This window comes from Ranitomeya imitator, chromosome 4, assembly GCF_032444005.1.
Source record: "Ranitomeya imitator isolate aRanImi1 chromosome 4, aRanImi1.pri, whole genome shotgun sequence".
In the NCBI taxonomy this organism is placed as follows: domain Eukaryota; kingdom Metazoa; phylum Chordata; class Amphibia; order Anura; family Dendrobatidae; genus Ranitomeya; species Ranitomeya imitator.
The window spans coordinates 16,779,985-16,803,995 of NC_091285.1; the positions used below are offsets into that span (position 1 = coordinate 16,779,985).

The 24,011-nt window shown below is 50.4% G+C and overlaps 2 protein-coding genes and 1 long non-coding RNA gene across 3 annotated transcripts in view; 2 read left to right on the top strand and 1 right to left on the bottom strand.

Annotated features, from left to right (window-relative positions):
- AGBL3 (AGBL carboxypeptidase 3) overlaps window positions 1–3,535 on the top strand; it is a 171,325-nt gene extending 167,790 nt beyond the window's left edge. The window contains exons 21-23 of the mRNA XM_069763167.1: window positions 1,930–2,075; window positions 2,511–2,724; window positions 2,910–3,535. Of these exons, the coding sequence (XP_069619268.1) occupies window positions 1,930–2,075; window positions 2,511–2,724; window positions 2,910–3,309 (760 nt within the window). The 3' untranslated portion in view covers window positions 3,310–3,535. The remainder of the gene's footprint in view (window positions 1–1,929; window positions 2,076–2,510; window positions 2,725–2,909) is intronic.
- A 7,735-nt stretch (window positions 3,536–11,270) lies between these two features.
- On the top strand, window positions 11,271–16,281 carry LOC138675158 (uncharacterized). Its single transcript, XR_011320643.1, has 3 exons — window positions 11,271–11,317; window positions 13,197–13,455; window positions 14,510–16,281. It is a non-coding gene; the product is annotated as an uncharacterized lncRNA (long non-coding RNA).
- A 2,748-nt stretch (window positions 16,282–19,029) lies between these two features.
- On the bottom strand, window positions 19,030–22,390 carry LOC138675159 (E3 ubiquitin/ISG15 ligase TRIM25-like). Its single transcript, XM_069763168.1, has one exon. It carries the CDS (start codon window positions 22,337–22,339, stop codon window positions 21,008–21,010), a length of 1,332 nt encoding a protein of 443 aa, XP_069619269.1. The 5' UTR covers window positions 22,340–22,390; the 3' UTR covers window positions 19,030–21,007.
- Between the last annotated feature and the right edge of the window lie 1,621 nt (window positions 22,391–24,011).

The window sequence follows — 24,011 nt, forward strand, 5'->3', positions numbered from 1 at the left end:
CCTCTCCATCTCCATCTTCTCCAGTTCTCCTTTGAGTTTCTCCAGCCTCTTCATCTCCATCTTCTCCAATTCTCCTTTCAGTTTCTCCAGCCTCTCCATCTCCATCTTCTCCAGTTCTCCTTTGTTTCTCCAGCCTCTTCATCTCCATCTTCTCTAGTTCTCCTTTGTTTCTCCAGCCTCTTCATCTCCATCTTCTCTAGTTCTCCTTTGAGTTTCTCCAGCCTCTCCATCTCCATCTTCTCCAGTTCTCCTTTGTTTCTCCAGCCTCTTCATCTCCATCTTCTCTAGTTCTCCTTTGAGTTTCTCCAGCCTCTCCATCTCCATCTTCTCCAGTTCTCCTTTGTTTCTCCAGCCTCTCCATCTCCATCTTCTCCAGTCCTCCTTTGTTTCTCCAGCCTCTCCATCTCCATCTTCTCCAGTTCTCCTTTGTTTCTCCAGCTTCTTCATCTCCATCTTCTCCAGTTCTCCTTTGTTTCTCCAGCCTCTTCATCTCCATCTTCGCTAGTTCTCCTTTGTTTCTCCAGCCTCTTCATCTCCATCTTCTCTAGTTCTCCTTTGTTTTTCCAGCCTCGTCATCTCCATCTTCTCCAATTCTCCTTTGAGTTTCTCCAGCCTCTCCATCTCCATCTTCTCCAGTTCTCCTTTGTTTCTCCAGCCTCTCCATCTCCATCTTCTCCAGTCCTCCTTTGTTTCTCCAGCCTCTCCATCTCCATCTTCTCCAGTCCTCCTTTGTTTCTCCAGCCTCTCCATCTCCATCTTCTCCAGTTCTCCTTTGTTTCTCCAGCTTCTTCATCTCCATCTTCTCCAGTTCTCCTTTGTTTCTCCAGCCTCTCCATCTCCATCTTCTCTAGTTCTCCTTTGTTTCTCCAGCCTCTCCATCTCCATCTTCTCCAGTTCTCCTTTGTTTCTCCAGCCTCTCCATCTCCATCTTCTCCAGTCCTCCTTTGTTTCTCCAGCCTCTCCATCTCCATCTTCTCCAGTCCTCCTTTGTTTCTCCAGCCTCTCCATCTCCATCTTCTCCAGTTCTCCTTTGTTTCTCCAGCCTCTCCATCTCCATCTTCTCCAGCTTCTCACATTCCTTCTTTCTGATGTTGACGTCACTTGGCACTGCCACTTCTATTATCATTGCTGTCTTCTGATCCTTGACTGTTTGGTTAGCCAACACCTACTTATCCGTCTGGATCTTGAAGTCCCGCAGGATTTTAGCCCTTTCATTCTCCACCACTTTTTCTGGGGTCTCCCACCTGGACTTAGCCCATATGCTGTGCAGACGTTCCTGTATACAATCCCCGCCACTTGGTTGTGGCTTTCGGTATACTGTTCTTGCATTTTGCATCCTGTCACTACGTGTTGGACGGTTTCTGAGGTTTCTTTGCACAGTCTGCACCTTGGGTCTTGTCTTGTGTGGTAGATTCCTGCTTCTATGGATCCGGTACTTCGTGCTTGCTCCTGTGCTGCTATGATTAGGGCCTCTGTGCTGTCTCGGAGTTCAGCTTCCTCCAGCCATTGGTTGGATTTCTCCATGTCCACCACCTCCATTATCTGACGATGGCTCATCCCAGGCAGCGGCTTGTCTTTCCATGGCGCTTCATGTTCTTGTCCTTCCTTGCAGATATGTTGTTGTTGCTGCCTTAGGCTTCCTCTCAGTATCTCATCTTTTGGTGCCATTTTTCCGATGTATTCCTGGATACTCCTTGTTTCATCCGTGAACGTGGCTTCGATGCTTACCAAGCCTCGGCCGCCCTCCTTTCTGTTGGCATACAATCTTTGGGTGTTAGACTTAGGGTGGAGACCTCCATGCATTGTGAGGAGCTTTCGTGTCTTCACATCTGCAGCTTCCAGCTCTTCTTTTGGCCAGCGCACTATGCCACCAAGGTATCTAATAACTGGCAGGGCATATTATTATTATTTTTATCACTTTTTTTTTAGTTCTAAAAAATTCTGGCCTGGAGAACTTCTGGAAAAAGACATGAAGGGACGTCTGCTGCCTTCACATGTGAGAGCAACCGAATCTGCTCCACCGGCGTCGTGTACTGCGCCTCTGAAGGATCAGGATCAGCCTGCTAAGAGGACTGGTGAGATAGTGGACCCGTGTAGGGAAATCATATACATTAGTATTATTATTATAGTGCCATTAATTCCATCTGTGCAGGAAAACTTCATGGTGGCCACAGAAAGATCATCTAAACCAGATGCAATTGGAACAACTTCTCAGCTGTGAAGTGTTTGTTTTTTTAGCCCATGTGTACCCAAGAATGTTCTCATTCACTGACAGCAAGCAGGTTCCTTGACAATGATCAGCAAAGTTTATTAGAAAGTTACAGAACTTCCCATAATTCTCCTTTTTATTGGTGACCTGGAGGGGGCGGAGCCTGACGCGGGAATTCCGGAACGCCCTGTGTCAGGCTCCTCCCCCTCAGGACCTACACAGGGGCATCAGGTTTGTTTTTTGTTTTTTCAGGTTGTTCCTTTAAATAATTACGCCAAATGTTTTCTATTGTTTTCTCAAGATAATGTGGTGAAAAGTAAAAGCAAAAAGATGGGGGTCATCTCCTCCGCCCCCCAAAATAGCCGTGATCACAGAGAGGGCGGCCAGAAACGAGAAAGCGTAGACCACCCGAGACAAGAGAAGGTAGAGACCCTCCTGCCAGCCGTGACTGCCCCTAGAGAAGTGCCGCCTATGGGACCTGACATCCTGTACACCGCCGCTGCCATCGGAGGGGGGTACGTACTGGTTCTTAAAGGGGTTGTTCACGGATGCATGAACTACCTTAAGTCACTGGAGAGATCGGACTTTATTGTAGAGACATCGGGGTGGTTTCATTTTGCAATTTCTCCCCCCTTTTTTTCTACCTTTACTTGTTCTCTATTTTATATACATTTATATTACAATGTTTTATCGCCTATAGGTCGCTGCAGAACATGTTACCCAAAATGACGTCCCACCCTCATACCTCACACAAGTCGTCCGCCAACGCCCGGTCGCTGCCGCCTGCCAAAGTCAGAGGCCGGTCGCTTCATTCTACCAAAGGGGCAATAGAGAAAAGGAAACTGGGAAAGCTCATTGGTCCACAACCCCCCGAAGATCGCGTTACTACTGAGCATGCCAAGCTACCGGCTAACACCTGGAAGGACATCCTGATGGGGCTACAGATGGACGGAGGGTCCAGGGACCGGCCCAGACCTGCACTTTCTAAGGGGCATCTTCTAAAAAGTGGGACTTCTGATGGGTTAGGGGGATGCACACAGAAATCTGGGCAGAGGGTCAGCCTGGCGCCTCTTCCAAAAACAGTCCCCTCATCCCAATGACTGGACCTTGAATGATGGCTAAATTCATGGCCCCATTTTCTAGTGCGGACCCTTTTTCATGTACAGTTCGGAGGCATAGTCAAGCTCCCATAGTGGTGCACCCATAGTGGTCACATGGACTCAAACCGTAGCGGTCAGGTGTACTGCTCTTGTATCGGTGTAGTGTACCGCTCTTGCATCGGTCAGGTGTACCGCTCTTGCATCGGTCAGGTGTACCGCTCTTGCATCGGACAGGTGTACCGCTCTTGCATCGGTCAGGTGTACCGCACTAGCATCGGTCAGGTGTACCGCTGGTGTATCGGTCATGTGTACCGCTCTTGCATCTGTCAGGTGTACCGCTCTTGCATCTGTCAGGTGTACCGCTCTTGCATCGGTCAGGTGTACCGCTCTTGCATCAGACAGGTGTACCGCTCTTGCATCGGTCAGGTGTACCGCTCTTGCATCGGTCAGGTGTACCGCTCTTGCATCGGTCTGGTGTACCGCTCTTGCATCGGACAGGTGTACCGCTCTTGCATCGGACAGGTGTACCGCTCTTGCATCGGTCAGGTGTACCGCTCTTGCATCGGTCTGGTGTACCGCTCTTGCATCGGACAGGTGTACCGCTCTTGCATCGGACAGGTGTACCGCTCTTGCATCGGTCAGGTGTACCGCTCTTGCATCGGTCTGGTGTACCGCTCTTGCATCGGACAGGTGTACCTCTCTTGCATCGGACAGGTGTACCGCTCTTGCATCGGACAGGTGTACCGCTCTTGCATCGGTCAGGTGTACCGCTCTTGCATCGGTCTGGTGTACCGCTCTTGCATCGGACAGGTGTACCGCTCTTGCATCGGACAGGTGTACCGCTCTTGCATCGGTCAGGTGTACCGCTCTTGCATCGGTCAGGTGTACCGCTCTTGCATCGGTCTGGTGTACCGCTCTTGCATCGGACAGGTGTACCTCTCTTGCATCGGACAGGTGTACCGCTCTTGCATAGGTCAGGTGTACCGCTCTTGCATCGGTCAGGTGTACCGCTCTTGCATCGGTCAGGTGTACCGCTCTTGCATCGGTCTGGTGTACCGCTCTTGCATCGGACAGGTGTACCGCTCTTGCATCGGACAGGTGTACCGCTCTTGCATCGGACAGGTGTACCGCTCTTGCATCGGTCTGGTGTACCGCTCTTGCATCGGACAGGTGTACCGCTCTTGCATCGGACAGGTGTACCGCTCTTGCATCGGACAGGTGTACCGCTCTTGCATCGGACAGGTGTACCGCTCTTGCATCGGACAGGTGTACCGCTCTTGCATCGGACAGGTGTACCGCTCTTGCATCGGTCAGGTGTACCGCTCTTGCATCGGTCTGGTGTACCGCTCTTGCATCGGTCAGGTGTACCGCTCTTGCATCGGTCAGGTGTAACCCTGGTGTATCGGTCAGGTGTACCGCTCTTGCATCGGACAGGTGTACCGCTCTTGCATCGGTCAGGTGTACCGCTCATGCATCGGTCAGGTATTCTGCTTCTTTACGGGCAGTTCCGGAGTATTGCACATCTTTTCATAAATGAAACGCCTGTACAAACAGTCTTGATTAAAAATGTACAGTCTGCAGCTCCTAAGTAAAGCTATTTGTCTCCATGGTTACAGACGTCAACCAAACTCTGCGTAGTCTGATCCTGTAGTCGTGTTCCTTTTTTTCGTGCGGCTTCTCCTCTACTGTTTGTAGCTTCCTTGCAGGTCCTGACTACGCAGGGCTTGTTTGTAGTCTGTAACCATGGAGACACATAGTTCTCAATAGGAGCTGTATGCGTGAAGCAGTAGGAGATTTTTAATCAAGGCCATTTACAAAAACATTGTATTTTCCATTGAAGAAGTATTTGAGCAAAAAAAAAAAAAAGTCTGCAAATGTACATTGAGATATATATGTATTATTTGGCGGGAGGCCAATACTCCTAATTGTTTGCTGCTCCCTCTACTGGTTATTGGAGGGTACTGCACCCCATTTAATCAGGAGCGATGGGACGCTACTATTAATATAGAGGATAATATCTCATCATGACGGGCTCACTAGGCACTGTATAGTCCAAGCTGGATTATTAGGGATTTTGTATCCATTGCGCCTTTAAATAAAACCGCACCAAAAATATTGTGTAAGTATGATTTCCTCTTTCCGTTTCTTGTGATTCCTGCTGACTTGGCATATAGCAGGTTAGCTGCATATTGCAGATATTCTGCCTTACCGGGTCTGTGGTGAAACTTTCAGCATGTAATTGGTGATATTTGTCTACCGGTAGCCTCCACTAGAGGGAGCCCAGGAGCTGAGCGCATACACTTTATACATTGCATTCAATAATAAATCTGTCTTCAGTGAGCTCCCCCTACTGGTGGCTGCCAGAATTTCATTTTTTTATTTTTTTTTTTGTGTAGAGGATTTAGAGCTCTGGATCAGAACAAAGCCTGGTGGTAAAAGGTGGAGAATTCACTACAGTTCTTATTTATCCTGCATTATGCCCACACTTTAATCACACAGGACAGCCCGATTCATTATGAGGGGCTTACATTGAATTTTTATGTCTGAAAGATGCACAAAGGATACAAACTCCCAGCGTAACCTAATAAATGTAATGTTATTAAAGAAATCTGCTTTTTTTTAATCCAATTTTATTTTTTTTTGTCACTCTCAAAAATTGCTCGAATCGGTCTACAGGTCTGTCTTCGGTGAAGGATCAAATTACCCTTGAGCCTAGAAGTCTATGGAGAGCGAAGAGAAGATGTAAGGAGAGAATGCTGGGGCTTCTAGTGCGGAAGGAAAGGCTGATACATAAAAAAAAGCACAAGTCCTGTAATGGCCAGAGAGAGCACGCATCAGTAACGGACTCGTGCCGCCAACACCATGGACACGTGCCGCCAACACCATGGACACGTGCCGCCAACACCATGGACACGTGCCGCCAACACCATGGACACGTGCCGTCAACACCATGGACACGTGCCGCCAACACCATGGACACGTGCCGCCAACACCATGGACACGTGCCGCCAACACCATGGACACGTGCCGTCAACACCATGGACACGTGCCGCCAACACCATGGACACGTGCCGCCAACACCATGGACACGTGCCGTCAACACCATGGACACGTGCCGCCAACACCATGGACACGTGCCGCCAACACCATGGACACGTGCCGCCAACACCATGGACACGTGCCGCCAACACCATGGACACGTGCCGCCAACACCATGGACACGTGCCGTCAACACCATGGACACGTGCCTCCAACACCATGGACACGTGCCGCCAACACCATGGACACGTGCCGCCAACACCATGGACACGTGCCGCCAACACTCCAGTAGTTACAGCAGATAATGACAGATAGATAAATATCTGTGACCGGTGGCGGCTGATCGCCCAGTGCTGACGGCGGCCGCTCCCGGGCCCCGAGCGCAGCCGCACCGATCACACCTGCGGGCGGTGAGTGCTCCCATCTTATTCCGTAAGTATTCGGCCTCGGACTGTCCTCGGTATTAACCCCTGCCGTGCTGCCGCCGCCTGTATTTGTGGCTTCTTTTATTACGTATAGACCATTTCCAGCCTTCAGCTGCTGGGAGTTGTAGTTTTTCAATATCCACACGTCCTTATAGGTTTCGTTATATTCTTTTTTTTATGGCACCCGATAATCCGCATTGTGCCGGATTAAAGGATTAAATTATCCAGAGCAGCATGGATATCTATCGCCCAGACAGGTCCAGGTTTTTATTTGCTTTTGCTCAGACTTTGGCTTCTTTTTCCTTTTTGGATCCAATCCCAGTCTGGGAAAAGAAATAAAAACATCCGCCACATGGTGCTGAAGCGCGCTGCACTCATCATCCGGCGGTAGAATAGACGAGGGTCAGTAGTGACCGGCCCAAAGGGGCCACAAAATAATAAATGTGCTGCCTACACCTTCCCACCACCAGGTGGCGCCACTGATTTAAAGGGGCAAATGCCTATAAAGGTATAACGGCGCCATATTAGGTCTGATTTTCGTCCCCTGCTGAGAGTTGTAGTTCTGAAGTCTCTCAAGGTACACGGTGTTGATTTAAAGGGATCTGAACTTTGGCTCCTTGGTCTTCGCCATTGGCAAACCTGCTCACACCAGCTAAGAATGCAAAACACATCTGTACTCTGCCCTTTACTGAGGATTCATGGTTGTGTTATTATTAGGATGGACCTACAAGGTGACGGGGGCAAAGTGCACGACTGTGGGGGAGCACTAGAACTGATTACCATCATATTCCTGGTATTTTCCCGCAGTGACCACTAGGTGGCGCCTTGTGCTTGTTTATTTGGCTGTATAATACTGTATGTGTTGAGCTCCCCCTAGTGGTGGCCGCAATAAAAAAAAAAATTAAGAGCAGAATTTTGTACTTAACGTAAAGCTGATTATTCATCATCATCATCTGATCACATGAGTAAAGGGTCCATGGCGCTCCGGCAGGTGCTACAGACACAGCGCCGCACTCTAGGCAGTGGCTGTGCCTGGTATTACACCACCTAACCCCTATTAAAGTAAATGGGACTGGGTTGCAATACCCGGCATGGCCACTTGTTAAAGAGCGGCGCTGCATCTGATGCACCATAAAGAGGTAAGACAGCTCGCCAGAGTGCGGCAGACGCCTCCGTCACCTGATCATTGGGGGACAAGAGTCGGACCCCCTGCTATCTTATATTGATGACTGATCTGAAGCCGGACCCTCACCCCAAAATGGACCATTATTTTCACAGAAATGTACAGTAAAATTGAGTGGGTATGGCTCGTGCAAATTTGCATGAAAGTAGGGGGCTTTTAGGGGGTTGGGGGCCTAACAGTTTCTAAGGAAAAGAAATGCAAATGTTAAGGGGTCTGTTAATCCAAAACTGGAGGCAGTGAGGGGTCACAGGAGACCACCCTGTGCAGAGGCAGTGAGGGGCCACAGGAGACCACCCTGTGCAGAGGCAGTGAGGGGCTACAGGAGACCACCCTGTGCAGAGGCAGAGAGGGGACACAGGAGACCACCCTGTGCAGAGGCAGAGAGGGGCCACAGGAGACCACCCTGTGCAGAGGCAGTGAGGGGCTACAGGAGACCACCCTGTGCAGAGGCAGAGAGGGGACACAGGAGACCACCCTGTGCAGAGGCAGAGAGGGGCCACAGGAGAGCACCCTGTGCGGAGGCAGTGAGGGGACACAGGAGACCACCCTGTGCGGAGGCAGTGAGGGGCCACAGGAGACCACCCTGTGCAGAGGCAGCGAGGGGTCACAGGAGACCACTCTGTGCGGAGGCAGTGAGGGGACACAGGAGACCACCCTGTGCGGAGGCAGCGAGGGGACACAGGAGACCACCCTGTGCGGAGGCAGCGAGGGGACACAGGAGACCACCCTGTGCGGAGGCAGCGAGGGGACACAGGAGACCACCCTGTGCGGAGGCAGCGAGGGGACACAGGAGACCACCCTGTGCGGAGGCAGCGAGGGGACACAGGAGACCACCCTGTGCGGAGGCAGCGAGGGGACACAGGAGACCACCCTGTGCGGAGGCAGTGAGGGGTCACAGGAGACCACCCTGTGCGGAGGTAGCGAGGGGACACAGGAGACCACCCTGTGCGGAGGCAGCGAGGGGACACAGGAGACCACCCTGTGCGGAGGCAGTGAGGGGTCACAGGAGACCACCCTGTGCGGAGGTAGCGAGGGGACACAGGAGACCACCCTGTGCGGAGGTAGCGAGGGGACACAGGAGACCACCCTGTGCGGAGGCAGTGAGGGGTCACAGGAGACCACCCTGTGCGGAGGCAGTGAGGGGACACAGGAGACCACCCTGTGCGGAGGCAGTGAGGGGCCACAGGAGACCACCCTGTGCGGAGGCAGTGAGGGGACACAGGAGACCACCCTGTGCGGAGGCAGTGAGGGGTCACAGGAGACCACCCTGTGCGGAAGCAGTGAGGGGACACAGGAGACCACCCTGTGCGGAGGCAGCGAGGGGTCACAGGAGACCACCCTGTGCGGAGGCAGCGAGGGGCTATAGGAGACCACTCTGTGCGGAGGCAGCGAGGGGACACAGGAGACCACCCTGTGCGGAGGCAGCGAGGGGTCACAGGAGACCACCCTGTGCGGAGGCAGCGAGGGGCTATAGGAGACCACTCTGTGCGGAGGCAGCGAGGGGACACAGGAGACCACCCTGTGCGGAGGCAGTGAGGGGTCACAGGAGACCACCCTGTGCGGAGGCAGTGAGGGGACACAGGAGACCACCCTGTGCGGAGGCAGTGAGGGGCCACAGGAGACCACCCTGTGCGGAGGCAGCGAGGGGCCACAGGAGACCACCCTGTGCGGAGGCAGCGAGGGGTCACAGGAGACCACCCTGTGCGGAAGCAGTGGGGACACAGGAGACCACCCTGTGCGGAGGCAGCGAGGGGCCACAGGAGACCACCCTGTGCGGAGGCAGCGAGGGGACACAGGAGACCACCCTGTGCGGAGGCAGCGAGGGGTCACAGGAGACCACCCTGTGCAGAGGCAGCGAGGGGACACAGGAGACCACCCTGTGCGGAGGCAGCGAGGGGTCACAGGAGACCACCCTGTGCGGAGGCAGCGAGGGGCTATAGGAGACCACTCTGTGCGGAGGCAGCGAGGGGACACAGGAGACCACCCTGTGCGGAGGCAGCGAGGGGACACAGGAGACCACCCTGTGCGGAGGCAGCGAGGGGACACAGGAGACCACCCTGTGCGGAGGTAGCGAGGGGCCACAGGAGACCACCCTGTGCGGAGGCAGCGAGGGGACACAGGAGACCACCCTGTGCGGAGGCAGCGAGGGGACACAGGAGACCACCCTGTGCGGAGGCAGCGAGGGGACACAGGAGACCACCCTGTGCGGAGGCAGCGAGGGGACACAGGAGACCACCCTGTGCGGAGGCAGCGAGGGGACACAGGAGACCACCCTGTGCGGAGGCAGCGAGGGGACACAGGAGACCACCCTGTGCGGAGGCAGCGAGGGGACACAGGAGACCACCCTGTGCGGAGGCAGCGAGGGGACACAGGAGACCACCCTGTGCGGAGGCAGCGAGGGGACACAGGAGACCACCCTGTGCGGAGGCAGCGAGGGGACACAGGAGACCACCCTGTGCGGAGGCAGCGAGGGGACACAGGAGACCACCCTGTGCGGAGGCAGCGAGGGGACACAGGAGACCACCCTGTGCGGAGGCAGCGAGGGGACACAGGAGACCACCCTGTGCGGAGGCAGCGAGGGGACACAGGAGACCACCCTGTGCGGAGGCAGTGAGGGGACACAGGAGACCACCCTGTGCGGAGGCAGCGAGGGGACACAGGAGACCACCCTGTGCGGAGGCAGCGAGGGGACACAGGAGACCACCCTGTGCGGAGGCAGTGAGGGGACACAGGAGACCACCCTGTGCGGAGGCAGCGAGGGGACACAGGAGACCACCCTGTGCGGAGGCAGTGAGGGGACACAGGAGACCACCCTGTGCGGAGGCAGTGAGGGGACACAGGAGACCACCCTGTGCGGAGGCAGTGAGGGGACACAGGAGACCACCCTGTGCGGAGGCAGCGAGGGGACACAGGAGACCACCCTGTGCGGAGTGGCGCCCCTGACTCTTTGCTGCAAACCTGGCGAAGGAGGTGACTGTAACCCCTCAGCGGCGGCCATGATTATTATTATTATTATTATTATTATTATGATTATTATTATTATATTACTGATCCGGCATCTGGGAGGTTTTAGAACTAAAAAAAAAGGAAAAATCAGATGATATTTTCTTTAGTTTTAGTAACACCATGGGGGGCGACGGCTGAGGGTCTGCTGAAGTGTGACTTCTTATCTTCACCTCCGGGTGTGTGTGTGGCCCCGGGGTCAGGGTCCTGGGCGGGGGTCGGGGGTCCAGACTGGGAGGGGGGGGGGGGGGTTTGGCCAAATAAATATCAAGTCTCTTCAGACATAAACACTAAACAGAAAGTAGCAAAACACAAGAGGAGAGAAGAGACGGCGAGGAGGAGACCACCCTGTACTGAGGTGAGAGGGGCCACAGGAGACCACCCTGTACTGAGGTGAGAGGGGCACAGGAGACCACCCTGTACTGAGGTGAGAGGAGCCACAGGAGACCACCCTGTACTGAGGAGTCAGGGGCCACAGGAGACCACCCTGTACTGAGGTGAGAGGGGCACAGGAGACCACCCTGTACTGAGGTGAGAGGGGCACAGGAGACCACCCTGTACTGAGGTGAGAGGGGCCACAGGAGACCACCCTGTACTGAGGTGAGAGGGGCACAGGAGACCACCCTATACTGAGGAGTCAGGGGCCACAGGAGACCACCCTGTACTGAGGTGAGAGGGGCACAGGAGACCACCCTGTACTGAGGTGAGAGGAGCCACAGGAGACCACCCTGTACTGAGGTGAGAGGAGCCACAGGAGACCACCCTGTACTGAGGTGAGAGGGGCACAGGAGACCACCCTGTACTGAGGTGAGAGGAGCCACAGGAGACCACCCTGTACTGAGGTGAGAGGGGCACAGGAGACCACCCTGTACTGAGGTGAGAGGGGCACAGGAGACCACCCTGTACTGAGGTGAGAGGGGCACAGGAGACCACCCTGTACTGACGTGAGAGGGGCACAGGAGACCACCCTGTACTGAGGTGAGAGGGGCACAGGAGACCACCCTGTACTGAGGTGAGAGGGGCCACAGGAGACCACCCTATACTGAGGTGAGAGGGGCACAGGAGACCACCCTGTACTGAGGTGAGAGGGGCACAGGAGACCACCCTGTACTGAGGTGAGAGGGGCACAGGAGACCACCCTGTACTGAGGTGAGAGGGGCCACAGGAGACCACCCTGTACTGAGGTGAGGAGCCACAGGAGACCACCCTGTACTGAGGTGAGAGGGGCACAGGAGACCACCCTGTACTGATGTGAGAGGGGCACAGGAGACTACCCTGTACTGAGGTGAGAGGGGCACAGGAGACCGCACTATACAGAGGTGAGAGGGGCCACAGGGGACCGCACTATACTGAGGGGCCACAGGAGACCACCCTGTACTGAGGTGAGAGGGGCCACAGGAGACCACCCTGTACTGAGGTGAGAGGAGCCACAGGAGACCACCCTGTACTGAGGTGAGAGGGGCACAGGAGACCACCCTGTACTGAGGTGAGAGGGGCACAGGAGACCACCCTGTACTGAGGTGAGAGGGGCACAGGAGACCACCCTGTACTGATGTGAGAGGGGCACAGGAGACCACCCTGTACTGAGGTGAGAGGGGCACAGGAGACCGCACTATACAGAGGTGAGAGGGGCCACAGGAGACCACCCTGTACTGAGGTGAGAGGGGCACAGGAGACCGCACTATACAGAGGTGAGAGGGGCACAGGGGACCGCACTATACTGAGGGGCCACAGGAGACCACCCTGTACTGAGGTGAGAGGGGCACAGGAGACCACCCTGTACTGAGGTGAGAGGGGCACAGGAGACCGCACTATACAGAGGTGAGAGGGGCCACAGGAGACCACCCTGTACTGAGGGGCCACAGGAGACCACCCTGTACTGAGGGGCCACAGGGGACCGCATTATACAGAGGGGCCACAGGAGACCGCACTATACAGAGGTGAGAGGGGCCACAGGGGACCGCACTATACTGAGGGGCCACAGGAGACCGCACTATACAGAGGTGAGAGGGGCCACAGGGGACCGCACTATACTGAGGGGCCACAGGAGACCGCACTATACAGAGGTGAGAGGGGCCACAGGGGACCGCATTATACAGAGGGGCCACAGGAGACCGCGCTGTACAGAGGGGTCCACCCTGCAGTATACCCCAGCCTCATGCAGATCCATTTTCTGGGGTCTTTTTCCAGTCTGTCCCGTGATTCACCGGTTCACGTTAACTCTTTCTTCCCCGCAGCCGGCCACGTCCCCTGTGACATAGAAGGGTCGGTCTTGTGTCGCTGAGCTCGTGCACTCAGGTAGGCAGTCCTGTGCAAATCACATGACATAATAACCCCCATGTAAGTCGCTGCGGACTGTGGGTTTCAGTTTCTCGGAAGCCGAATCACAACAACCTATAATAACCTTCCCGGAAACCGAGAGGACGAGACAGCGGCGCTGCGTCCATCTCCGGCTGAAATCACAATGCGCCCATGTAGTTTTACATAGGACTGCAGGTAAGTAAGGTAACCGGTCCTGTGTCTGCCTGAGCCATGACTCCTCGGTTCCATCGTGTGCCTCAGAGCGGCATTCACAGTTCTGCTGACTTCTCTTTATCGCAGGCTCCAGGCTGTGCGCTCTCTGCTGCCCTCTGGTGGTATCATGTGCCTCAGAGCGGCATTCACAGTTCTGCTGACTGCTCCTCTTTATGGCAGGCTGTGTGCTCTCTGCTGCCCTCTGCTGGCGTCTCCTCTTTATGGCAGGCTGTGTGCTCTCTGCTGCCCTCTGCTGGCTTCTCCTCTTTATGGCAGGCTGTGTGCTCTCTGCTGCCCTCTGCTGGCTTCTCCTCTTTATGGCAGGCTGTGTGCTCTCTGCTGCTCTCTGCTGGCTTCTCCTCTTTATGGCAGGCTGTGCGCTCTCTGCTGCCCTCTGCTGGCTTCTCCTCTTTATGGCAGGCTGTGTGCTCTCTGCTGCCCTCTCCTCTTTATGGCAGGCTGTGCGCTCTCTGCTGCCCTCTGGTGGTTGTTCTGCTGTGATGCACCCTGGCAGATGTCGTTGTGTCTTTGTTGTACCTTGGGGCAAATACTTACTGTCTGAGTGGTCACCTATTTACTACACAGGGACATTTTATGTATTTCTGTCCTCTAGGTGGCACTGTGTTCAGTTTCAATGTATCATCAGAACGTGACATTCTATAAAGGGGTCTTCTAACCCTAACCAATAGCGACATCTCCCCAGAATATGACATTAATGATTGGTAGTTGTGGGACAAACCTCTTCTATTGGGAGAAAAGGGGTCCGTGAAGGAAATGGGGTCAACAGCATCCTCTCCTTATAATTAGCGGGTGAAGACTTGATTGACCCGTGACAGCTGCAGCTCCTGGGTCTCCTTGGGAGGGGTTGTCCTCCATCTATGAAGACTCTACTCATTTTCCACCTATTCCTTCTGGTCACCACCATGGGTTGGGTGGTTGGACAAGGATTTGCAGAGGTTGCGTTCATACAGAATATTGACTTTGTATGGGACCCATTGACTCCAAAAGTTTTTAAGATTTTCTATTTTCTCCACAGTGTTTGGACCTTCTTAGAGGATGGAGGACAAGATAGTCAAGAAGCAGAAGACGAGTCCGAGCCTTCAATATTTGGCATACACAATCGTGGTAGTGCAGACCCTAATCTGCGTTCTCCTCTCCTACTCCTTGTTCATCGGAGCTGGGAACTTCCTTATCGATGGCTGCAAAAAGATCGGCTTTTACAACTTCTGCCTACACAACGCCAATAACGATGGCAGCTGCCACTGCATCACCCAATTTGAGGAGCTGAACTCAAAACTCTTCGGCTTCGAAGCCAAATTGTCCCTCATTTTAGCGTATTCTTCGCTGGTATTCGTCCTCATGGGTCTCTTAAGCATGGTCTTAGCTCAGAGCTTCAAGGATGAAACGCTGTGGCACTCTGAACTGGGTGTAAACATCTTAAGTCTGGTAGGACTTTTCGTAGGGACAAGCATCCACCTCTTTGTTAACTGGGATCATTATGACTTTTTCCAAATGACTCCTGGTTTCTGGGCATTGCTGTTGGCCATTGGGGGGTTAGCTCTTCAGACTTGTCTCATAAGTCGTTACGTAGGACTCAACCATGTGTTGTCAGAGTGTAAAACTGAGGAACACGAGGCAAAGGAGCTCAAAATCTTGGTGGCCTAGTGGGGAACTGATGATGTCCATCATGATCTCAATGTCTTGGTGGCCTAGTGGGGAACTGGTAACGTCCATCATGACCTCAATGACTAGGTGGCCTAGTGGGGAACTGGTGACGTCCATGATGATTTCTCCTTTTGCGAACTGTTGTTTGAGGTGACCACTTTCGCTACTGGAATACTCACCAGACACTTTGAGATGCACTGGTGACTACGTCTTCATGCTACACGGATAAGTGGGGAACGGGGGAGGAACATGGAGGATGGAGAGTTGCGTAGTGTCAGGGTCTACCTCCTTCTACTGTATTTTACTACTCCATTGATTTACTATAACTTTGTATTGCACTTTATATCAAAATGTGTCTCGAATTGCGGAATATTTGTAATCCTCATCCCACCTGGCTCCTTGTATCGGAATCACCAGATATCGCACAATATGTAGTGCCCAATTACTACACTATATAGTGCCCAGTATGTATACACTACGAGAGCCTCACCGATACAGAAAATGGGGTTCATTCACTATTACGGGACTTAACGGAACATCATTCAGTCCTAAAGAGGAGAATGGAGTGGTGGCCTGGGGTCCGTCACTACCCCTTCATTTAGTCCTGTTTTTAGGCTTGGAGGGGTTCCTAGCGATGATGAGTGTTCAGTGGGTCAACCCCTGTAACTACCGTGCAGCAGCCCGATAATTGTCCCAGATGTGGCCATATGGTTGCACCACTTGCCAACGGCTTTTAAAGGTGGTTAGGCTTGGGCAGATGTGTTCAAAAATTATCCATTAGTGTGATGCTTGAAATGTCCCATAACTGGGGTTGGAATGATGGGAGGTGTGTTGACAATACAGTCACTTGACTCCATCACCATACTGCGAAGCATCATGCCTCCTCCAGACTGGACAACCCCTTTAAGTGTTTTGCAATATTTGGTTTTGTGTGTGTGTGGTTTTTTTTTAGGTGATGATTGTCTACTTTTTTTGTGTGAACTTGTAGTTACTGGGGAAGGTTGTGTTTATTATACTTTATAAGTTTAGAAAGTATTAAGTGAAAACAAATTTGCATTCAAGTTTTGAATTTGCCAATAATAATCGACATGTGAATCTGTGTTATTGGTATTTTGTGTACAATAAATTATATTTTTGGGGGGGTTTGATGACTCTTTGCGTCTCATAACTGGGAAAAACATGTAGACTGAGCATTGCCACTTTGAAAAACTAAGTGGTTAATCTCCAAATGCTCCTCAAAAGTGCCAAATTCTCCAAAAATTTGGAATTTCTGCTCAGTTTCCTCTAAAAAAAAAAAAAAAATTCAGGAAAAAGACTCCGTGTTCACATAGCCACCGAGCAGAACATCTAACTTTTTGAGGAGTTTTGAGTTGTTGAGTAAAATTCGGAGAGTTTCTGGTCATTTTCTACTCCAAAAACTTCTAAAAAGAGTTTGAGTTTTTTTGCTGAGTTTTCAGAGCAGAAACTCTCTAAAAATCACAAGAAGTTCACAAAACACTAGTTTTGATTTGAGTTTCTGTTCTTGAAAACTCAGCCAAAAAAACTGTGTGAAACAAATTCTAAAAGTTTATTCAGACATCAGCGATTTATCTGGTACGAGAAAACCTGTGAGTTCCATCAGTGTTTTTGATTAGTTTGTCATAGGACAATAGTCAGAATTTCATTAGTTTTTCAAACTTTTGCTCCTACTATCGGGTCAATATTTTGTCCGAGGACAAAAGTCAGAACACCATAGACTATCATAGGCTTAAGTGTGAAAAACTCAGATTGCGGCCGGTTTCACACGTCAGTGGCTCCGATACATAAGGTGACAGTTTCCTCACGTAGACACATTAAAATCAATGTGTCTCTGCACATGTCAGAGTGTTTTCACGGACTGTGTGTCCGTTTGAAAAACACGGAGACATGTCAGTGTTCGTGGGAGCGCACGTATTACACGGTCCCATTAAAGTCAATGGCTCCGTGTAAAACACGTACCGCACACGGATGCTGTCCGTGTGCAGTCCGTGTGCCGTGCAGGAGACAGCGCTACAGTAAGCGCTGTCCCCCCAGCGTGGTGCTGAAGCCGCCATTCATTTCTTCTCTCCATCAGCGTTCGCTGGAGAGAAGATACAAAAAATCTTTTTTTTTGGTGTTTAAAAAAAAGATCCCTGTCCCCAACCCCCTCCCTCCCCCTGTGCGCCCCCCCCGCTGTTAATAAAATACCCGGCTCCCTCGCTGCTTCTTCTCGCCGCAGCTTCTCCTGTATGAGCGGTCACGTGGTGCCGCCCATTACAGTGATGAATATGCGGCTCCACCTCCGAGCCACATATTCATTACTGTAATGGGCGGCACCACGTGACCGCTCATACAGGAGAAGCTGCAGCGAGAAGAAGCAGTGAGTGAGCCGGGTAAGTATTTTATTAACAGATGGGGGGGGGGGGGAAACGCACGGGGTGGGAGGGGGTTGGGGACAGGGATCTTTTTTTTAAACACCCAAAAAAAAAAGATTTTTCATATCTTCTCTCCAGCGAACGCTGCTGGAGAGAAGAAATGATGAATGGCGGCTTCAGCACCAGATGCAGGGGACAGCGCTTAACTGTAGCGCTGTCTCCTGCACGGTGCGTGTGGTACCCAGTCGGCACACGGATGCCGCACGTGTGCCACACTGATGTGCCACGTGAGGACACGGATAATTCCGGTACCGATTTTTCCGGTACCGGAATTGTCTGGACGTGTGAGACTGGCCTGCACTTGTACGTAGAACAAGGAAGTCTGAACAAACCCTTAGGTTGATTTTTTTTTTTCTTGGTTTTTAAAGCAGAAACTCAGATCAAAACTGGTTGTTTTTTTTTAATTTCTTGTGATTTTCGGTGAGGATTTCCTCGAAAAATGCAGCAAAAACGCCAAACGTCTTATTCAAGCGGATTACACCTGAAAAGACTTCACAAATCAGATGCAGAAAATGAGCATAATATATGTTCAGTCTTTTGTTACTTCTTGGAAATAGTGAAAAGGTTTTTATATATTTAGTTATGGTTCAAGTTATAGAAAAAAGACGCTGGCAGAAGAGTCTTTGCAAAAATCATGGCAAAACCTCCTGCGAAGACTGTCAGCTTTTTCCTGAAGCGTTTTCGCTTGGAAAACCTTGGCGGTTCTCACTAGCATCTTAAAATATGACGTGTGCACAGACACATCTTATGGTTATGTCCACACTGAGTATTTTGCTGAGTTTTCGGAGAAAACTCTCCAAAATCCTCTTAAAAAATCTGGAGTTATTGCTCAGTTTTCGCTCCAAAAACTCAGCAAAAAGACTCATTTCCTATTTTAGGTATTAGTGCTCTCCGTGAAATACACTCGCATCTGATGCCGCTTTTGGGGGAACAAAGGATAGAACACACAAAAAAAAGCATCCAGAATCAGCCTGCAGTTTTTCAAGCAGAAAATGCTCCTTTTTGGACAGTTTCTGGAAGATTTTGGAGAAGATTTGCTCTAAAAAAAAAAAAAAAAACCATGATTGCATTATTCTCAGAAGCGGAGCCCCAAGTTTCTGCGGGTTGCGCATTCACTTAAACTGTTGACATAAGTGGCCAATTTTCTGGAAGAAAGCAGCCATGTTTTCCTAATCCTGGATTACCTCCATTAATTTGTACACAACCAATCCTTGTTTTCTCCAGGAGCAGATAGTCTGGGCTATAATTAAAGGGGTTGTCCAGGTTTATGATATTGATGGACCCGTCCCTTGGACAGTTCAGATCTATGGGGGTCCATCACCCGGTACACCTATTCTTGAGAAATTTTCAGCTCCAGATGTAAAAATAGTGAACGGAGCCAAAAAAGCATTACAATTATCTGGTACAGATGTATGACATACATCCTGAGAATGGCAAAGAATTATAAAAAAAATATTACTAACTTTTAGAATTTTTTATCATACACAGATTACAGATCTTTTCGACAGATCGGTGAAACCAATTACAACATATTTGAAGATCAATTCTAGAAATATTAATGTGATGCGAAATATTGTAAAATGTTATCAATGTAAAAAAGGTACAGAACATTCTCGATAGGCTTCAATCCTTCCATCCTTGCACTAGGCCCGTTTCCCATAGCAACCAATCAGAGCCCTGTTTTCATTGCTACAGGACAGTGTGAGGAATGAAAGGTGAGCTCTGATTGGTTGCTATGTGTAACAGGAACAGTTGTGATAAATGAGGCCTAGTGTAGGAGTTTTAGCCATCGCATTACCTTATATACAGTTAATTAAACTTCAGGATGCCAAGGTGCGGTCCTGTATAACAGGTCACAGTGTTTGCTTTTTGGGCAGAGAATATAACATAACTGCAAGGAGAAATGTAATATTTATATATATAAACCCTAATTTATATAATTTACAACCCCAAACTAAGGCACTGGAATCCAAAGTAGCACACACCCCAAAATAAATGTAAATCCGGGACCAGCCCCCGAAACACACATACACTCCTACATGGATACAGAACCTAGCCCGAAAAAAAAAAAGGAATCCAAACCCCCGAAATATATATAGATCCAGACAAGACTCCCTAACAGGTGTAGTGACTAGAGATGGTGTTAATAGAATGGACCAGGTCCAGCAGCCACCGGACAAGAGCTCTGAGAACTGCTTCCTATCTGCCAGCATCCCCAGCTTTTTTTCAGGCTCCTGTGATGGCACATGTACGTCCCACTGTAATGATGTCACACAAGGTCATGTATTCGAAAGAGGGGCTGGGGATGCCGTCGCAGAAGGGACAGTTCACCGGGCTCAGGTCTGTTGTGGCTACTTGACTATGCTCTAACGCCTACCCCCACTCATCATAGCTGGGCCCACGCTCGATGTCCCATGGTACTGGTACTCTCAGAGGGGACAGGATTGCTAGGAGGGCTGTATCAGAACGACCAGCTCTAATAATGACAATGAGCGGGGACCCTCTAAGAAGCTTGCTATAGGACCCTGATTTAGATATCCCCCTGATCCCTTAATTCAGATACCAGATAGACCCTGAACTAATGCAGACCTCTGATGGCCTTCTCGTAAATAGAGACCCCAGAACTAAAATCATATTGGTCAACAACCCAATTTTAACTGGGACAGTCCCATGAAACAAAGTGCAAACCTAGTGCAAATCTCTACCCAAAAGTGGGTATTTTTAGGCATTTTGGGGCAGGCTTGGTGGTTTAGGAGGGCTTTAACATCCTAGGTTTAACTATTTAAACCTTGATAATTATTCTAAATTCACATTAGATCCTTCTAAAGATCTTTAGACTCAAGACGCTCTAAATACAAAGCCCAGACAGGCCCACCTAAACTAATGCCGACGTCAGACCACCCCACTTAAATAAATTCCAATCCAGATCCACTGAACATTTACAGATCCCCTAAAAACAACCACAGACAAGGTTCCCATCATTGACTACGAAGCCAAGACCAGACTCTACAGCAGTGGTTCCCAACTCCAGGCCTCGAGGGCCGCCAACAGTGCAGGTTTTCAGGATTTCTTTAGTATTGCATCGGTGGTAATGTGATCATCTGCACAGGTGATGATTCCAACCCCTGTGCAATACTAAGGAATTCCTGAAAACCTGCACTGTTGACGGCCCTCGAGGCCTGGAGTTGGGGACCACTGCTCTACAGATACTTTTCTCATCTCGCTGCTGTAGCTTGCAGTGTTGAACCCTTGGTGGCCCTACAAGGCCCGAGGGTGGGGAGAACTTCAGGAATGAGGAGAGGGGAGTATGTAGAATATGGCTCCTGGATCGCAACAAATCCTATGGAAATCTGGACGGCCTCCCCCATTGCGAGGAGAGTCGCCAAGTATGCATTACATAATTCTAGTCAACTTGTCTTCGTGTTCATCTTCTCACGTTATTTTTTCAGCCAATTCTCCCACGTTGGCAATGTAACGTCTGGGATGTTACTGAATAAACCTTTGTTTTCTGACCTGGAGGAAGTAGAGGGGCTTTCAATTATCATAAATGGCTCCCGAGCTACAGATGGTGCAGGGACAGAAGGTGCTGTCTGCTGTTCTCTGGACGGGAACAAGCTCCACCTGTCTCTGTCACCATGAAATAGCCGATTTATTGGCAAGAAACTAAAGAATGAGGTATTGCCTCGTTCCTCAGGTGCCATCTTGGTCGGATCTGTTAAATCATCAGATTTCTTTTCCACGCAAAACATTTTCTTCACTCCAGATACGATATGATCTATATCTTTGTGCAAAGTGTCCGAGATCAAACCGTCATCCAGATCAGATACAATACGTGCCGTCACGTCACCTTCTGACTTATCTTCCCATAGTTTCCAGCTGACCGATTCTCTTAAAAAATCCAAAGAGTCTTGTACGTTACATGTCATCTCTAAATGGCGGATCTTCTCTGTCAACTCTTCTGTCTTTGTCTCCAGGTTCTTGATTGCATCCGAGACTGACAGTGACACCTGCTCTTCCTGCCTGGAGATCTCACTCAGGACCTTCTTCTCCAAGTCGTCCAGTTGGGTCCTCATGTCTGCGAACAAGGTGGTAACTGTCTCTGTTAGATGACTTGCTTTTCCCTGCGCCTCTCTTCTGTGATCCTGTAGACACTGGACCCTTTTGTCAGTCTCCTTCCTTTTTATGGTCAGTTCCTGCAGAACACTCCTCAGGAGATCTTTCTCCTTCTTATAGGCCTCATCCAACATCTCCACCTGGTGTTTTCTGTGGCCACCAAAGAAGTAGCAGCTGGAACAGATTGGTGTAGCATCTTCAAAGCAGTAATACTCCAAGAGCTCCTTATGGATGGAGCATTTTCTTTTCTCCAGAGAAGTGCTGGGATCAGATAAGACGTGTTCTGCTGATTTGCTGTGAACTCTCAGGTGTTTCTCACACAGAGAAGCCTCACACATCAGACAGGATTTAACAGCAGGTACCGGAGAGTCCACACAGTAAGTGCAGAAGATCCCGATTTCTGTCTGCGTCGGTGGAGTAAACAAGAAATTCTCCATGATGTTACGTAGAGCTATGTTCCTCATCAGTGCCGGCCGCTCCTGAAAATCTTCTCTGCAATCAGGACAGGAATAAACTCCAGAGTCGTCCTGTGTATCCAGCACACGATCAATACAGACCCGGCAGAAGTTGTGTCCACATCTCAGCGTTACAGGGTCTCTAAAAATGTCCAAGCAGATGGAACAGTCGAGCTCGTCTCTCAGAACAGCAGACGCCATGACTGAAAGTGTGAAGGAAAACACTGCACCTCTTAGGTGCACACCCTACTCCACGCCTGTGTGGTTTCCAAATAAACCCTGACCTTTATTCTGTGCTCAGCTCACAAAAAACCTGTTTCTCCACCTGCAAGATTTGTCTGTGGATCTCTTGGTGAGAACATAAATGATTGTTTCCTTCTGATCTACTTGATTTAAGGTTCATACAGACATCCGTGCAACTCGGTCCTATCATACGGACTGGCATGGAGGTCTGCATGAGCCTTAGGTTGGCACACAATTGAGGGGCTGAATTTTAAAAAAAATTATTTTTATTCACTGTCCCCAAGTCTAGTACAGAGTGTCCGCTCCCAGTGTCGAAGCTCTGATGTCACGTGGACAGCGAGGCAGCTAATCGATGGGCTCAGTGGCTCCGAGCAGAGCGCTCAGTCTACATGAGCAGAGCAGCTGAGCTCACGGACTGGCTTCAGAACTGTTGACTTGACGTTAGTAGTGATGAGCAAGTGTACTCGTTGCTCGGATGGTCTCCGAGTATTTGTAACTGCTCAGAGGTTTAGTTTTCATCGCCTCAGCTGAATGATTTACAACTGCAACCCAGCCTGAGTACATGTGGGGGTTCCCTGTTTGCTAGGGAATCCCCACATGTGTTCAAGCTGTCTAGTAGCTGCAAATCATGCTGCTGAGGCAATGAAAACTTAATCTACGAGCAGTCATAAATACTCGGGGACCACCCGAGCGTGCTCGGGAAAACCCGAACAACGAGTACACTCGCTCATCACTAGTGGAGACTCATCGCAGAACAGTTGGGTTGAGCTCCTGCTGTAGTTGTTTTATGCCCTAGGTTGAGGACAATCTCTATAAGGGCCAGTGTAAATGGAACCGATATCGGAACGCAATGTTCGGACTGGCCAGACCAGAGTGTGACAGCTGCATAGAATTTTATAAATCTGTCACGCTGGAGTAGGAAGGCCCACCAGCCAGTCCGAGCATTGCCTTCTGACCTCTGTCTAATTTATATGTCTGTCCGATGGAGCCATAACAGTGTAAAGGCCTCCAAAAATGATCCCAAACACTGGCTGCAGAGTTTCAGGTTTGTACGGAGCCCCAACACAACATGTTGGTTTTTTTTTGCAAAGATGACCTCAAAGTCTAGCTGAAGTAACCGCTACACAAATGATCTCTGATGACCCCATTGTGGCCCATTGTTGAGGAGCCAACAGCAGAGACCTTCAGGAAAGTTTGAGCAGGTCGACCTACTAGTTATCTGCCTTTTCCAATCCTATACTTCCCTTTTCCTCCCGATCTGAGATATTTGAGGACCTCAACATCCACCTCAGAAATGAGAATACAGATAATAAATGGGAAATGTTTAAGAACATCCTAAATAGGCAGTGTAAGCGGTTTATACCTTGTGGGAATAAAAGGACTAGAAATAGGAAAAACCCAATGTGGCTAAACAAAGAAGTAAGACAGGCAATTAACAGTAAAAAGAAAGCATTTGCACTACTAAAGCAGGATGGCACCATTGAAGCTCTAAAAAACTATAGGGAGAAAAATACTTTATCTAAAAAACTAATTAAAGCTGCCAAAAAGGAAACAGAGAAGCACATTGCTAAGGAGAGTAAAACTAATCCCAAACTGTTCTTCAACTATATCAATAGTAAAAGAATAAAAA